At 45.3% G+C, this 17,500-nt stretch overlaps 1 protein-coding gene across 1 annotated transcript in view; it reads left to right on the forward strand.

Annotated features, from left to right (window-relative positions):
- Nucleotides 1-17,500, forward strand: part of LOC310787869 (protein TANC2-like) — a gene marked incomplete at both ends in the record, with an annotated part of 70,480 nt that overhangs the window by 13,150 nt on the left and 39,830 nt on the right. Inside the window, 8 exons of the mRNA XM_083649329.1 lie at nt 2,925-3,179; nt 3,336-3,445; nt 7,183-7,414; nt 10,336-10,508; nt 12,527-12,607; nt 13,516-13,716; nt 15,973-16,107; nt 17,381-17,500. The exon at nt 17,381-17,500 is cut by the window's right edge and continues 77 nt beyond it. Coding sequence (XP_083505455.1) covers nt 2,925-3,179; nt 3,336-3,445; nt 7,183-7,414; nt 10,336-10,508; nt 12,527-12,607; nt 13,516-13,716; nt 15,973-16,107; nt 17,381-17,500 — 1,307 coding nt within the window. The remainder of the gene's footprint in view (nt 1-2,924; nt 3,180-3,335; nt 3,446-7,182; nt 7,415-10,335; nt 10,509-12,526; nt 12,608-13,515; nt 13,717-15,972; nt 16,108-17,380) is intronic.

Genomic DNA, 17,500 nt, shown 5'->3' on the forward strand with positions numbered 1-17,500 from the left:
ACACGCACACACACACACAGTCACACACATAGAAAAACGTGCTGTTTATTGCCTCACCTAGGTGTGAAAATTACATGTAATGTAATGTATGAAGGTGCATACCAGCAGGAAAGAAAACAGTTGCAGTCAGGGTGTTGTGGTCAGGGTGGTGGACAGGCGTATACGTTTGACTTTGACACTGACGACTCTGGTTTGATTCCTAGCGTGTGTGTGTGTGTGTGTGTTAGGGCTGCACGATATGAGGAATAGCTGCGATGTGCGATAACACTGTTCAATATTGCGATGACGATATGACCTGCGATAAATAGAAAAATGCTATAAACAAAAATATTAATGGGTAGGGGTGCTCCGATCCGGCTAAGCCACGATCCGATCCGATTCCGATTCCTGGGGTCATGATCCGATTCCAGAATCGATTCTCGATTCCAACGATTCTCGATTCCAGAATCTAGAATCGATTCTCAATTATGTAGTTTTATATTGCAATAACACACAAAGGTAAATCTAAGAAAAAAATTACAAATGTATTAATGCTGAACTTCAAATTTAACTTCAAATTCCATATTCCAGGCTGAAATGTTATAACAGAAGTGGAGTATTGGCCAGAATGACATGAACATTTGGACACTTATTCAGCCGGTATCTTGCATGTTGTGTTGAGGTGCACTGTAAAATATATATATATATATATATATATATATATATTGCGGTAACACGTGTGTTCATCGCGCATTTTCATATCGCGATGACGATGAAAATACGATTAATCGTGCAGCCCTAGTGTGTGTGTGTGTGTGTGTGTGTTGGGTTGGAGGAAGCCAGATTGAAACATTTTTCTTATTGAACCTTAGCCAAGCGTAATCCAACATTTTAAAATGGGGAGGATCGTGACGGCTTGATACTGCTCAGTTTATCAGTGGAACAGAATCATGAAACCTGCCTTGGTGTTTTCTTCACATATCAGTGGCTTGTTAATCAGTGATGATTTCTATAGAAGTAGAGTGATGACATCTTATAAGAACAGCTATGTCGTTTTACGTGCGATCGGCCTGAATCTTTCAGGAAGTGTAAAGAGCACCCCTGCTGGTGACATAACTGAGCCGCATTTTTATTGATGTAATTAGGACTGATTGGTTGCCCTAATTACCTAATGATGATGTGATAGCGCTCAAGCAATGATGACATCATCTGGTGAAATCATCACTGATGACATCATCATTGACGCTTCGAGTGACATCACTAGTGAGTATCGTCAGTGATTTATGATGAAAGGACGAGCGAAAACATAACTTCCAGAGAGGCTCGTCTGAGCCGTCGAGCAGCGAGGGAGGTCGGTGCGCTGGCACGAGGGCGAGGAGAGAGAGGAGAGCGAGACAGCTGGAGGGGGCGGACCCCCGAGGAGGGGGCGGACCCCCGAGTCTGGAATTTGTCTAATATTCTGAGAGGTAGCAAAGTGCCACAAGGCATCCAGTCTGCCCGAAAGCCATTAGAAGAAGCAGAAGAATGTATGATGAATTTGAATGTGCCCCCGGAGGCTTTGGACACCACTGTGTTCCACACGGGGAGGTCTAACTTCCAGCAGGGGGGTCTAACTCCCACGGGTCCACTAGTCACCAGTTTTTAAGTTGAAAGTACTCTTGAGTTACTTTGAATGAAGCCTAAACCCCAGTTCACACCAATGATTCTTTGAATGAAGCCTAAACCCCAGTTCAAACCAATGATTCTTTAAATTAAGCCTAAACCCCAGTTCACACCAATGATTCGCAACACAACAAAACTGTTCTAGAACAAAGTTGAAGTGGTCTGAAGACCAGTCTCATCTCGACTCCAGCCATTTTGTTGCAGAGCATTGCAAGCAGTTGCAACTTTCAACTCGTTGCGTTGCCAATCATTGGTGTGAAACTGGGCTTTAAAGTAACTCGTTACTCTTTAAAAGTAACTAGTAGTAGTAGTAGTACTTTATTGGCATATAGCAGTCCGTAGGCTGAATTAATTACCAATTTACAGGTTAAAAAGCAGACATCGACACAAGTTAAAAATTCAAAACAGCACATAACTAAAATGGGACTTCAGGCATAGACAAGAGCAAACTAAATCAACAGGACATGTTATGGGATAATATGTTGGTTCAGGAGTCTAGTCAGATATGGTATGGGAGAGTTCTGATGGCGGCGTGTTTTTGTGAGGGGATTGTTCAGTTTATGACAGTTCCGGGTTATACGGCCAGAGATCTGCAGACGTGTTGGGGGTAGCCAGTTGGCGAATTGGGAGGTTTGGAGGTTTTGGGCAAATGACAGACAGATCTGCTCACGTCGGGAAGCCAGGTCAGTGAGCCCTACAGTAGCTTTAACAGGGCGGTTGAGTAGTGGTCATAGTTGGGGCCGAGGATGATGCGACAGGCCCTCTTCTGTACCCGCTCCAATTGGGATGAAAGAGCTTGTGTGATGCCAGCATTCCAGATGGGGGCAGCATACTCCAGTAAAGGTCGTACATATCCAAGGTATATGGTTAGAAGGTCATCAGTGGAGACAGAAAAACGCCTGAGGCGCTTCAAGAAGAACAATTTCCTATTTGCATTTGATGTTATGGCATCCACCTGGCTGTTCCAGCGAAGGTCATTCTGAATGATGAGGCCAAGGATTTTGAGTTTAGGGACAGCTTTAAGAAAAGTGTTGTTGATGGAGAGCGGTGGAGGTGAAGGTGGGTTTCTGCTGAATGTTATATGCATGACCATGACTCTTTAGCTTTAAAGTAACTAGTTACTCTTTAAAAGTAACTAGTTACTCTTTAGCTTTAAAGTAACTAGTTACTCTTTAAAAGTAACTAGTTACTCTTTAGCTTTAAAGTAACTAGTTACTCTTTAGGGCAAAATAACTTTATTTTGAAAAGTAACTTTCACACTGATGATTTCGCCTCTCCTCCAGTTTGTTTCACTCCATCCCTCTCCCTGAAGCCCCTCCTCTTCGAGCTCCCCGGTCTGTCGTCTGATTGGCTCTTCACTGGGAGGGAGTGGCTCTTCCAGGAAGTGGAGGCCCGCCTCCGCGGCGACGCCCCGGGTGTGGTGATCGGCGGCGGCGTGGGTGTCGGCAAGACGGCCGCCATCGCCCGGCTGGTGGAGTTCAGTTGTCATGGAAACCGTATGAAGCTGACAGCCCCCGGCAACCAGACCCCACCCAAATGTAAAGAGAGAGAGAAATTTTATTAATATCAATTTGTAATACAACTATTGTTACACATCTCCCTCTCTCTGTACCTCTCTCTGTGTCTGTCTCTGTCTCTCTCTCTCTCTCTCTCTCTCTCTCCATCTCTCTCTCTCTCTCTCTCTCTCTCTCCAGATGGGGACTCTGCCTCTCTCGCTCATGCCGTCCTGGGGGAAGGAAGCTGTGCAGGGACTCCAGAGATGAGGAGGAGACAGGAGGAGGTGCTGAGGAGGCTGGCAGCACAGGTAGCAGCGGTCACACCTGGCATTCCAATGGGTTTTCGCTGATCGGATTGCAATCGGATAGTGCCTGACCACATTAACCCGATTGCAATCAGATCAGGCAAGCTCCTTAGCATAGCTGCAGAGGTTCCCACATTTATCAGACCAAGTATCAAACCAAATTTCCCAAGTACCACTTCCCACTGGATACCAACCATTTCTCCCCCCATAAAATAACATTCACTGATTTAACCTGATTTAACCTGCAATAGCATCAGAAAGGGTCAATAACGACTAGGGATTCACAAATTGTGAAGTTCTGGGCTGATATTGATGTTTAAAATAACATTAGCTATGCTGTAGACTGGAGTTTGCTAGCCTCAATGGTACATTGATTCAAAACGCCATCAAATCACCAATTGTCCTATGGTGCACTTGAACACAATCATAATGTGATGGTTGAATGTCAGTTCATTTCTCAGTGTTCAGGTAGAATTGTTGTTGTTACTTCTTCATGTTTGCTTTTCAAATAGATGATGAGATTTGATGTTATGCTACTGTTGTCCCCACGGCTAAGTCCTGTCCTTTCTGTCCTCAGAGAGAGACTTGAGTCCTGTCCTTTCTGTCCTCAGAGAGAGACTGTTGTGTGACTGAGTCATGTCCTTTCTGTCCTCAGAGAGAGACTGAGTCCTGTCCTTTCTGTCCTCAGAGATAGACTGACTCCTGTCATTTCTGTCCTCAGAGAGAGACTGTAGTGTGGCTAAGTCATGTCCTTTCTGTCCTCAGAGAGAGACTGTAGTGTGGCTAAGTCATGTCCTTTCTGTCCTCTCAGAGACAGACTGAGTCCTGTCCTTTCTGTCCCCAGAGAGAGACTGTAGTGTGACTGAGTCCTGTCCTTTCTGTCCTCAGAGAGAGACTGTAGTGTGGCTAAGTCATGTCCTTTCTGTCCTCAGAGAGAGACTGTAGTGTGACTGAGTCCTGTCCTTTCTGTCCTCAGAGAGAGACTGTAGTGTGGCTAAGTCATGTCCTTTCTGTCCTCTCAGAGACAGACTGAGTCCTGTCCTTTCTGTCCCCAGAGAGAGACTGTAGTGTGACTGAGTCATGTCATTTCTGTCCTAAGAGAGAGATGACTGAGTCCTGTCCTTTCTGTCCTCAGAGAGAGACTGAGTCCTGTCCTTTCTGTCCTCAGAGAGAGACTGCAATGTGACGGAGTCCTGTCCTTTCTGTTCTCAGAGAGAGACTGAGTCATGTCCTTTCTGTCCTCAGAGAGAGACTGAGTCATGTCCTTTCTGTCCTCAGAGAGAGACTGAGTCATGTCCTTTCTGTCCTCAGAGAGAGACTGAGTCATGTCCTTTCTGTTCTCAGAGAGAGACTTAGTCATGTCCTTTCTGTCCTCAGAGAGAGACTGAGTCATGTCCTTTCTGTCCTCAGAGAGAGACTGAGTCATGTCCTTTCTGTCCTCAGAGAGAGACTGAGTCATGTCCTTTCTGTTCTCAGAGAGAGACTTAGTCATGTCCTTTCTGTTCTCAGAGAGAGACTTAGTCATGTCCTTTCTGTCCTCAGAGAGAGACTAAAGCTTAATTTATACTTATTATAAAGTGTCGCTCAGCACATGGTCGCAGACGAAAAAGAAAGTGTCGCTCAGCACATGGTCGCAGACGATGAAAGTGTCGCTCATGGTGTTGCATTTATACTTCAGAAGACGTTCGCCTCAGTTCAACGGTCACGTGACACTCGAACGCTTTAAGCAGCTGCAGAGGGAACGAAATGCACAGTGAAACCACCTCGGAGGCAAGATGTAACGTACTTGGCTGCAGCTGCATATAAACAGCACACAACCACACAACTCACCTCCTCTCTCTCTCTGGGAAATTGGTCACGACGTTCTTTGTGATTTTCACAAAGTTATACATCAAGGACAGGCTGATAAAAATAGCGGGGACACGTTCATTCATTTCAATCGAGCGAAAACTAGCGGGTGGACCCCAACCAAAACAAGGAAGCGCGTGCTGTCTATATAGCCAATCAGACTTGCACGATACTATGACGTAGTCAGCGACACTAGACATTTCACCAGGTAGCAGACACTGCTCGCCGACACTTGAAAGTGTCGACTCAAGTCCTCATTTCTGTCGGCGACCGTTTCAAAAGTGTCAGCAGATGAAGCATAAATTGGGGTTAAGTCATGTCTTTTCTGTCCTCAGAGAGAGACTGAGTCATGTCCTTTCTGTCCTCTGAGAGAGACTGAGTCATGTCCTTTCTGTCCTCTGAGAGAGACTGAGTCCTGTCCTTTCTGTCCTCAGAGAGAGACTGAGTCCTGTCCTTTCTGTCCTCTGAGAGAGACTGAGTCCTGTCCTTTCTGTCCTCAGAGAGAGACTGAGTCATGTCCTTTCTGTCCTCAGAGAGAGACTGAGTCATGTCCTTTCTGTCCTCAGAGAGAGACTGAGTCATGTCCTTTCTGTCCTCAGAGAGAGACTGAGTCATGTCCTTTCTGTCCTCAGAGAGAGACTGAGTCATGTCCTTTCTGTCCTCAGAGAGAGACTGAGTCCTGTCCTTTCTGTCCTCAGAGAGACTGTGAGGTTAATTCCTCTGTTCCTGTTTTGGGAGAGTTTGGTGAAATTGTCTCCAAACAGAGTTTCATCCTGAGTTACACATTTCAAGGAAGCTTTGTGAGAAAAGTCAGTTGTTAAATGTTCTGCTAGGTCAAGCTAGGATGGATGTTTACATTAGTAGGAAGAATAAGTTAAATGATTCTTTGGATGTTGATGCTGTCGCCATACTGATCAAAATTATAATAAGCAGACTAAAAATGTACCACAATTATTACAGGATGATGAATGAAGTGGACTGTTTTGTTTCTGTGTGGTGCTGTAAGGATCTGTGCTCCATCGATGAGGGGGAGCTCTGTTTTGGACGTATCGTATGCTAGGCTGATTTGTTTGTTTTTATGTCATTTTAAAGTGATTGTGTACATTACATTACATTGCGTCATTTGGCAGACGCTTTTATCCAAAGCAACTTACAATATCACATTTTTGTCAGCAATAGAGCAATCAACTATGCAACACAGTCTATGACAACTACAACTTTTGAAGGAACAGTGGTACAAGTTTAGTTTAGGTTAGTATTTTTTTTTTTTTTTTTTTTTAAGAGAGAAAGAAGTTAGTTCAAGAAGGGCCCAGATGGAGCCTGAAAAGGTGTGTCTTTAGTCTTTTCCGAAAGATCGGCAGTGATTCGGCCGTCCTGACCGAAGGTGGAAGCTCGTTCCACCATTGAGGTGCCAGGGACGAGGCGTCCTGCACTGGTGGAGGAGCGGAGGGAACGGTGAGAGATTTGGAGCCTGACCATAGATTGCAGGTACAGGGGAGCTGACTGGTGTACTGCCCTGTAGGCCAGTACCAGTGTTTTGAATTGAATGCGTGCCGTGATGGGAAGCCAGTGAAGGTCCCGGAAGAGGGGAGTGACATGAGAGAATTTGGGTTGATTGAATACCAGACGGGCTGCAGCGTTCTGAATGAGCTGAAGCGGTCGGATGGCTGCAGCAGGTAGCCCAGCCAGAAGAACATTGCAGTAGTCCAGGCGAGAGCTGACCAGTGCCTGGACCAGGAGTTGTGCTTCCCTTGTGAGAAACCGACGGATTTTGCGGATGTTGTACAGGGAGAACCTACATGTAATAAAGGGCTTTGAAAATTAAAAACAATCTCTCCCTCTCTCTCTCTTGGTCCCTCTCTCTCTTGGTCTCTCTCTCTCCCTCTCTCCAGGTGGTGTCCTATCACTTTTGTCAGGCTGATAACTGCTACACCTGTCTGGTTCCAGAGTTCGTCCACAACATTGCGGCGTTGCTAAGCGATGCCCCCCAGCTGTCGGCCTATCGGGAGCTGCTGCTGCGCTCGCCGCAGCTACAGAGCACGCTCAGTCTGCGCTCCTGCGTCCAGGACCCGAGCTGCGCCCTCCGCAGGGGAATACTGGAACCTCTGGAGGCTCTTTACAGAGGTATCTACTGTACTCTACTACTACTGAGTTCTATTCTCTGTAGAGGTATCTACTGTACTCTATACTACTGAGTTCTACTTTACAGAGGTATCTAGTCTACTGTACTCTATACTACTGAGTTCTATTCTCTGTAGAGGTATCTACTGTACTCTATACTACTGAGTTCTATTCTCTGTAGAGGTATCTACTGTACTCTATACTACTGAGTTCTATTCTCTGTAGAGGTATCTACTGTACTCTATACTACTGAGTTCTATTCTCTGTAGAGGTAGACAGAGGTATCTACTGTAGTCTATACTACTGAGTTCTATTCTCTGTAGAGGTAGACAGAGGTATCTACTGTACTCTATACTACTGAGTTCTATTCTCTGTAGAGGTTAGACAGAGGTATCTACTGTACTCTATACTACTGAGTTCTATTCTCTGTAGAGGTTAGACAGAGGTATCTACTGTACTCTATACTACTGAGTTCTATTCTCTGTAGAGGTTAGACAGAGGTATCTACTGTACTCTATACTACTGAGTTCTATTCTCTGTAGAGGTTAGACAGAGGTATCTACTGTACTCTATACTACTGAGTTCTATTCTCTGTAGAGGTTAGACAGAGGTATCTACTGTACTCTATACTACTGAGTTCTATTCTCTGTAGAGGTTAGACAGAGGTATCTACTGTACTCTATACTACTGAGTTCTATTCTCTGTAGAGGTAGACAGAGGTATCTACTGTACTCTATACTACTGAGTTCTATTCTCTGTAGAGGTTAGACAGCGGTGCACAATAGGTAGATCGTGATCTACCAGTAGATCTCAGGCCATCAATAAGTAGCTCGCCAAAGAAATCCAAAATGTGTTATTTTTATTTTGTATTTTTCATGCTAAATCCCACTCATGTATAGCTAACTCTGTATCGACAGTATTTAACATTATAACATTATTAAATTATGTTAAATAAATAATATAATTGTGTTAAAATGTGCTAAATATGTATTTTGGGGCCACAAGGGGAAAAGTTTGAGCACCCCATATAGACTGTATATGAGAGCAGGGGTTTCCCACAGAGCTGCAGCGCTGCCTGCTATTGGTCCACATCAATGAGCTGTGCGATCACTGGACAGGCGACCTGTCTGTCACGCCCCAAAACATAATCAGACCATAATTGACTAAATGAACATCATGCTGTGTTGAAGAAGACTTGAAAGAGGCCATGAACTCATTAGGAAAGTCTTTACTGAGGTCATAAGTCTACCTACAGTCTCACTACTAAGAAGACGAGGGGTTCCGTGCACGGCTCACAATAGAGCACCGCAGGAATGAGTCCGGAAGTATATTTCCGGGTTCGTCAGAGGAAAAGTGAATGGGGTTTTAGAATGGGGATTTCACTTAAATGCATAAAATAAGGTATGTGGTTAACAAAAGTTTATGGGAGCGCGAATTTGGGTTCAGCATGATAATCTTCACAAACGTGAATAACTTTTATGACTTTTGGAACGTAAATGCGTTTTATTAACATTTTTTTTAGAAAATGCTTCAAAAGTGATTAACGTTCGTGAAGATTATCCCGTTGAACCCAAATTCACGTTCCCATAAACCATTGTTAACCACAGATGTGTATATGCATTTAAGTGAAATCCCCATTCTAAAAACCTTGAACCTCTAAAACCCCATAAACTTCTTCCCTGACGAACCAGAATGGCGGCAATTTCTGGTTAAGCCTACAAAAATACATCATCCCTGCACAACTCTATAGGCCATTTTCACACCATTTTGCGGTCTCAACGCAGGTGTGACCAATTAACATTAATGATAGTTCAACTCTATGTAGGTGTTGGAGTGCCAGGGTCCTCATTCATGTTATTTGTTACACCTGTGTTTACACTGATTTGACACTCAAAATGGCTGCTGTGAAAAGGGTATATTTCTCAACTACAGTTGAGCAGGCAGAGCATGGAAGGCACGCTGGAAACGTGCAATATTTTTAGTTGTCGTGGCAGGTGAAATTAGCTATGAGCTAATTAGCTATTAGCTAGGATGAAACAAATGAAAAATCTCGCGCACTACAAGGACTCCTTTTGGATAGCTTTATTGCACCAAGTGCAGTGGTAACGTTTCGAGCTAACTAGCTCTTCGTCAGACAGTTATACAGAGGTGAGACGCCATCTTAAATACAGTAGTCACCTGATAGTAAAGAGGTCACATGATTGAACAACGCATGACAGAGGTATACTTGACTATAGGCTACTGTTGATTCTCTCTTTGTTGTATGACATATGTAGTCTATGACTTTCACTCCTTTGATTGATTGTTATTATACACAGCTGCGTTGTTCAATCATGTGACCTCTTTACTATCAGGTGACTACTGTATTTAAGATGGCGTCTCACCTCTGTATAACTGTCTGACGAAGAGCTAGTTAGCTCGAAACGTTACCACTGCACTTGGTGCAATAAAGCTATCCAAAAGGAGTCCTTGTAGTGCGCGAGATTTTTCATTTGTTTCACTGTTATATTTTTTCGACTCAGCACCTACCCGAAATCTCGGTCCTTGGATGTGCATGTTTTCATCTACCGTATTTCATATTCTATTAGCTAGGATGCCATTGTAAATAAGAATGTGTTCTTAATGACTTGCCTGGTTAAATAAAGGTTACAAGAATGTACCAGGCTGTATAAACATGTTTATTTATGCTGTAAAGTCGAGCATTTTAACATGGGGTCTATGAAGTATGACTCCCTTTTGGAGCCAGCCTCAAGTGGTCTTTCGAGGAACTTTTTCCAAGACGGAGGTTGCCGCTTGGCAGATACAGATTCTGCTCTATTCTACCCAGATCTATTCTGTATAGCGGGGAACAGACTATTCTGATTTCTATTGTCATCTACTTTACTATGTTCTATTCTATTCTATCCTACCCTGTCGTTGTGCAGAGAGGAAGTTGTGTGTGGAGGGGGCGGGGCTTATAGTGTTGATTGACGGGCTGAACGAGGCTGAGTTCCACCGGCCAGACTACGGCCACACACTGGCCTCCTTCCTGTCCCACAACATCCACAGCTTCCCCTCCTGGCTCAAGATCCTCACTACTGTACGGACCAGCCAGCAGGTACACACACACACACACACACACACACACACACACACACACACACACACACACACACACACACACACTGAATGATGCTACTTTGGCTAACAATTAGCTCGCTAACATTAGCTTGCTAAAAAAATAGCAAGCAAGTTAACATTAGTGATGATAGTTACTGGCTTTACTGCCATTACTACCTAAATAGGTACCTAAGTATGCAGCTGCTTAATCAGGTACCTGGTTTGAATGTAGGTGACAGAGAAAGAATTGGTTTCAGACATCCTCCAAGTAGTAGCATCGAATCCAGTCAGCTAGGATGCTTCCTACTATCGCTCATAAGTGACTTTCCTGACACCGTATAAATAACTGACCGCACTCAAATGAAGTCATGTTTGACATTATTGACGATTTTAAAATAAATCTAAAAAGAAAGTGATAGATGGGTGTTATTTTAGCTAACGTGTCATCTAGCGAGAGGCTTTTGGGTGCTGCCATTCTTCTTCATTAGGAGGGTCGCAAGGTGTTATGGGATATCCTAAGGAACCATTGCATGCTTCTTTTGCCAAAATTTGCCAAAAAAAGCTACCTAGAAAGGATGCAAATAATGTATCCTACATGTTTCAGACGGCCTAAAACTTAAAAATTATGAATTCCTACTTAGAAATGCCACCTATATATGTCGATTTCTTGTGTTTCATACACAGCCCTACTGTACAGTACCCTGAAGTAGGATCTAAAACAGAATGCTTAGAGCTACGCTCGTTCCCGGTAGGAATGGATGATGGAATCGTCCATCGACGATGTTGGGCACAGCCGATGGCCTCAGCCCCCACCATCGTAACATCACGATGTCTAGTATAAGAGCCGTGTGCGCTGTGCGGCGCGCATTGCTGTCTGGCGCACCGCAGGGAAACGCAAACAACACATTTACAACCCGTGCTGAAGCATGATTATCTACTGCTGTGCTTTACTAACTAGGGGTGCAGCGATCGAATGGCCAGGCATCAGAATCTGCAGATTCTCACCCTAAATATGAGAATGGAGAATTCAGATTTATGCTTTTATGTGCCGATTGATAACGCAAAACATATGAGCCATTCTTGGTGGAGTTGGTCGCATGTAAACCCAGCTAACCATGCTGAAACATATCGGCGGTGTCATTAAGTGTATGAGACAGACACAACACGTCATCTGTAATGTATGCCAGGATCAAATACTTTGTAGGAGAAGCAATAGTAATCCTTGCAGCAGACAGTTGAGCAAGATGATAACCAATGTCCTCATGTTTCCTTCACTAGAGACGCATGCTGCACTCAGGCTAGCTAACGTTAGCTCAAGTTAGCTTGTTAGCATATTAGCCGCTTGGTAACGTTATCATGTTAGTTGGTTTTGCTAGTCTGTACTCTTATCCTGCTTAAAACATCAGAGTGGCATGCATATCAAACAATGTAAACAACGGTTCTGGAAGTTAAATGTTAGTTGCTTTGATTGAACCTTGAACTACCAAGACTGAAATGGAAAGGGATAGTTATTTCTCCGTTTGGGTTGGGTTGCCAGATACAGCGATGGTTCCAGCACAAAGACTGCTCAAAAACCACCAAAATGCACACAAACCCGCCCAAGCACAGGGTTCTTGTTTACATGGGGATGAACGTAAATATTGAGATTGAACCAGGACTTTGATGGAGGAAATGCAGGTACAATGACGATTTTTACCCTGAACATCGTGATGATAGTTGGTAGACATCGTCCAACCCTAATTCCCGGTTTCTGCGGACCCAATCAAAAGAGGGGAGTTCCTCCAACTGTTCTTATAAAAGTTGAATGGTGATGATTTCTTGAATTGAAACTCACCTCTCTCTCTCTCTCTCTCTCTCTCTCTCTCTCTCTCTCTCTCTCTCTCTCTCTCTCTCTCTCTCTCTCTATCTGTCTCTGTATCTGTATCTGTCTCTCTCTCTCTCTCTCTCTCTCTCTCTCTATCTCTCTCTCTCTCTCTCTCTCTCTCTCTATCTGTCTCTCTCTCTCTCTGTCATCAGGAAATTACTTGTTCTCTCCCGTTTCATCGCATCTCTCTGGACAGAATGGAAGAGAATGACGTCATCGACCAGGACCTGGAGGTACCAACCCCATATAACATAACATATCACACCAAAGCATGTAATAGACCCGCCGGGGGACTGTGTCACTGTGTCCAGCAAATCACTATCATGTTTTCTCCAACATGACCTTGCTTGGTTGTTACAGTTGAAACCATTGGCTGGTTGTTACGGTTGTGTCATTTAAGTACGGGATAATCAACTCCTCTGCACGATGTGGAGGCGAAGACCCACCCGACGCAAAGTGCATTAAAACCGTTTAACACACACCTGGGATTTGATTATTCGGCTTATACCATGGTCACTAACGATATAAAATAAAAGTATTTGAAAGATATAGTCCAGTCCAATTTGCGTGCCGATGCTCGTGAATGCTTTATCGCGCTGGCCATATGCTAGGTTTCGATCTAGCCTTGTTTTTTTTTGGGAAGGTTGCAGGTGGGCTAGCGGATTAATATCTATGTCAAATTTTTGTATTTCTTTATATTGTGTATTCTTTAAACCACAGATGAAGATTAGGGGGGGCAGCATTAGCTCAGGAGGTAGAGCTGTCGCCTGGGAATCGGAAGGTTCCCGGTTCGAGGCTGGCTCCTCCCGGCAGTGTGCCGAAGTGTCCTTGAGCAAGACACTGAACCCCTAACTGCTCCCGACGAGCAGTTAGCGCCTTGCATGGCTGCAGATGCCGTCGGTGTGTGAATGTGAGTGTGAATGTGTGAATGTGAGGTATTCATGTAAAAGCGCTTTGGGTAGTCGATAGACTATATAAAATGCGCTCTATAAATACAGTCCATTTACCATTTACCATTAGTCGACTATGATGCTGAGTGTCGACTAGTGGGTTTGATAGTCGACTAGTCTGTGAAAGCCCTAGTTTCAGTGGAAGAGGCTAACCTACAGCTCTCTCTCTCTCTCTGTCTCTCATCTCCTAGAGTTACCTGATGCAGCGTATCCATGGCAGTGCTGAGATCCAGAGCAATGTGTCGCTGAGCAACGGTCGCCTTGACAACATGGCGCAGGCCAAGCTGATTAGCCACCTGAAGAGCCTGAGCAGAGGCTCCTTCCTCTACCTCAAACTGACCCTGGACCTGATCCAGAGAGGCCACCTGGTCCTAAAGAGCTCCAGCTTCAAGGTGAGGAGGCAGGGCAGGGCACAAGGAAGCAAGGATGGAAGCAAGGAATGAATAAGGGAAGGACATAGGAAAGGACAGCACTTTTCTACATACTCAAAGGCGGGGGATGGGCGCTGGGCACCGGGATGGGCGCTGGGCACCGGGGTTGCATCCCTACTCTTGTGAAGATTGTCGATGGTATCTTTAATGACCACAGAGAGTCGGGACCTCAGTTTATATCCATTTCCAACAAAAACAAACTCACCAAGATCACCCATGCTGCCTCCAAAATCATCCACTCCCCCGCACCTAATCAGACATGAACAACATAGCCATCAAACGCCTCACACTCGCAATAGTAAATAACCCTGATCATCCACTCAACCCACACTTCACACTACTGTCATCAGGCTGCAGATACACATCACTCAACCCACACTTCACACTACTGTCATCAGGCTGCAGATACACATCACTCAAATGGAGAAGAGCACGTTTTGGTAGAAGTTTTGTCCCCTCAGCAATAACCGCCCCTAACAAAATGCCTTGTATACTGTAGTTCCAGACCTTACCTCACCTCACCCTACATTTGTGTTCTATGTTGTGTTTATATGTTGTGTTTACTGTGCTCACTGAACATGTACCGACTGAAAACACATTAAGCTATCTATCGATCTATCTATCTATCGATCTATATCTATCTATCTATCTCTATCTATCTATCTATCTCTATCTATCTATCTATCTATCTATCTATCTATCTATCTATCTATCTATCGAGCTAGCTATCTATCTAGCTATCTATCTCTATCTATCTCTATCTATCTATCTCTATCTATCTATCTATCTATCTATCTATCTATCTATCTATCTATCTATCTATCTATCTATCTATCTATCTATCTATCTATCTATCTCTATCTATCTATCTATCCATTCACGACTAGTGAATTCTACTAGTCGACTAGTCGTCCCTAAAGGTAGTCGACTAGTCGACTAGTAGTTTTTTTTTTTTTTTTTTTTTTTTAATCTTTAAGAAAGAACATGAGGTATTTACACGACATACATGGACTATCATATCCCATATCCCCCACAAAGAACATCAAAACACAACAAAACAAAACAAGAAAACTGCATAAGATACACAATAATCGAAGAACAAACAAGACTATTGGACAAACAACCAAACAAAAACAATGCATTCAGCTCCTCTCCTGATAAGCCTAATGACACTGGGGTAAAAAAGTTCTTAAAGTCAAACTCTGTATGTGGTTGCCATATTTTGGGGATGTCTAAGAATCTGCCTTTGCTCTTGTAGTAAATGTTATCCAACGTATGGTAGCTTGAGAGTTCATTCCACCAGTGAACTACAGCTGGGGGATTGGATGCTTTCCAATTTAAAGCTATGCATTTCCTAGCTGCCAACAGGGCAAGATCTATGTATTTACTTTGAATGCATTGTTTTTGTTTGGTTGTTTGTCCAATAGTCTTGTTTGTTCTTGGATTATTGTGTATCTTATGCAGTTTTCTTGTTTTGTTTTGTTGTGTTTTGATGTTCTTTGTGGGGGATATGGGATATGATAGTCCATGTATGTCGTGTAAATACCTCATGTTCTTTCTTAAAGATTAAAAAAAAAAATGCTAAAACGACTAGTCGACTACTAAGCACAGTGTCGACTAGTGGTTTTACTAGTCGACTAGTCTGTGAATGCCCTAGTGCTCACACATTGGGGAGATTATTCATGAGACCAGAGGGAACAGCACCTCCTACTGGTTATCCAACACCACTTCCAGCACCAGATTGTCTCCTATCCAAGGACTAACTACAGCCAGTCCTGCTTAGCTTCCCAGGCAAGCCAGTTGATGCAGGTTTTATGGTGCTGGTTTGCAATACTGCCCTCTAGCAGCCAGAGAGAGAAACTTCAGTGTCAAAGTCACACCCTCTTCAAGGTTCTGCATGTCCTAAAGGATTTCATCCACCATTTATTTTTCCAGAGACATTTCATGAAACAGTAAAAGATAGTTTTACTTTTCAACAACACTAACTGTGTGTGTGTGTGTGTGTGTGTGTGTGTGTGTGTGTGTGTGTGTGTGTGTGTGTGTGTGTGTGTGTGTCTGTGTGTGTGTGTGTGTGTGTGTGTGTGTGTGTGTGTGTGCGCGCACGTGTGTGTGTGTGTGTGTGTGTGTGCGCGCACGTGTGTGTGTGTGTGTGTGTGTGTGTGCGTGTGCGCACGCGTGTGTGCGCGTGTGCATGTATGTGTGTGTGTGTGTTTGTAGGTGGTTCCGGTCAGTCTGGCTGAGGTGTACCTGCTGCAGCTGAACATGCGTTTTCCCACCCAGTCTTCTTTCCAGAGAGTCCTGCCTCTGCTCAACGTCACCGTGGCAACACTACACCCCCTCACTGACCAGCAGGTACGTCACCGTGGCAACACTGCACCCACTCACTGACCAGCAGGTACGTCACCGTGGCAACACTGCACCCGCTCACTGACCAGCAGGTACGTCACCGTGGCAACACTGCACCCACTCACTGACCAGCAGGTACGTCACCGTGGCAACACTGCATCCACTCACTGACCAGCAGGTACGTCACCGTGGCAACACTGCACCCACTCACTGACAACAGGTACGTCACCGTGGCAACACTGCACCCGCTCACTGACCAGCAGGTACGTCACCGTGGCAACACTGCATCCACTCACTGACCAGCAGGTACGTCACCGTGGCAACACTGCACCCACTCACTGACCAGCAGGTACGTCACCGTGGCAACACTGCATCCACTCACTGACCAGCAGGTACGTCACCGTGGCAACACTGCACCCACTCACTGACCAGCAGGTACGTCACCGTGGCAACACTGCATCCACTCACTGACCAGCAGGTACGTCACCGTGGCAACACTGCATCCACTCACTGACCAGCAGGTACGTCACCGTGGCAACACTGCACCCACTCACTGACAACAGGTACGTCACCGTGGCAACACTGCATCCACTCACTGACCAGCAGGTACGTCACCGTGGCAACACTGCACCCACTCACTGACAACAGGTACGTCACCGTGGCAACACTGCACCCGCTCACCGACCAGCAGGTACGTCACCGTGGCAACACTGCACCCGCTCACTGACAACAGGTACGTCACCGTGGCAACACTGCACCCGCTCACTGACCAGCAGGTACGTCACCGTGGCAACACTGCATCCACTCACTGACCAGCAGGTACGTCACCGTGGCAACACTGCACCCACTCACTGACCAGCAGGTACGTCACCGTGGCAACACTGCATCCACTCACTGACCAGCAGGTACGTCACCGTGGCAACACTGCACCCACTCACTGACCAGCAGGTACGTCACCGTGGCAACACTGCATCCACTCACTGACCAGCAGGTACGTCACCGTGGCAACACTGCATCCACTCACTGACCAGCAGGTACGTCACCGTGGCAACACTGCACCCACTCACCGACAACAGGTACGTCACCGTGGCAACACTGCACCCGCTCACCGACCAGCAGGTACGTCACCGTGGCAACACTGCACCCACTCACCCTCTTCTCTCACCTCCTCTCCTCTCCTCACCTCCTCTCCTCTCACCTCCTCTCCTCTCTCCTCCTACCTCCTCTCCTCCTCTGATCTCCCCTTTCATCTCCTCTCTCCTCTCCTCTCCTCCTGCAGCTGTTTGAGGTGGTGAATGCGGGCGCTGTGATTGGAGGAGTGCTGCAGTGGGCGGAGTTTGTGCAGCGTGTGGAGCAGCTCTCCTGCTTCCTGCTGCGGCGGAGCGACGGCAGCCACGTG

This window comes from Poromitra crassiceps (genome assembly GCF_964638095.1).
Source record: "Poromitra crassiceps genome assembly, chromosome: 13".
Lineage (NCBI taxonomy): Eukaryota > Metazoa > Chordata > Actinopteri > Beryciformes > Melamphaidae > Poromitra > Poromitra crassiceps.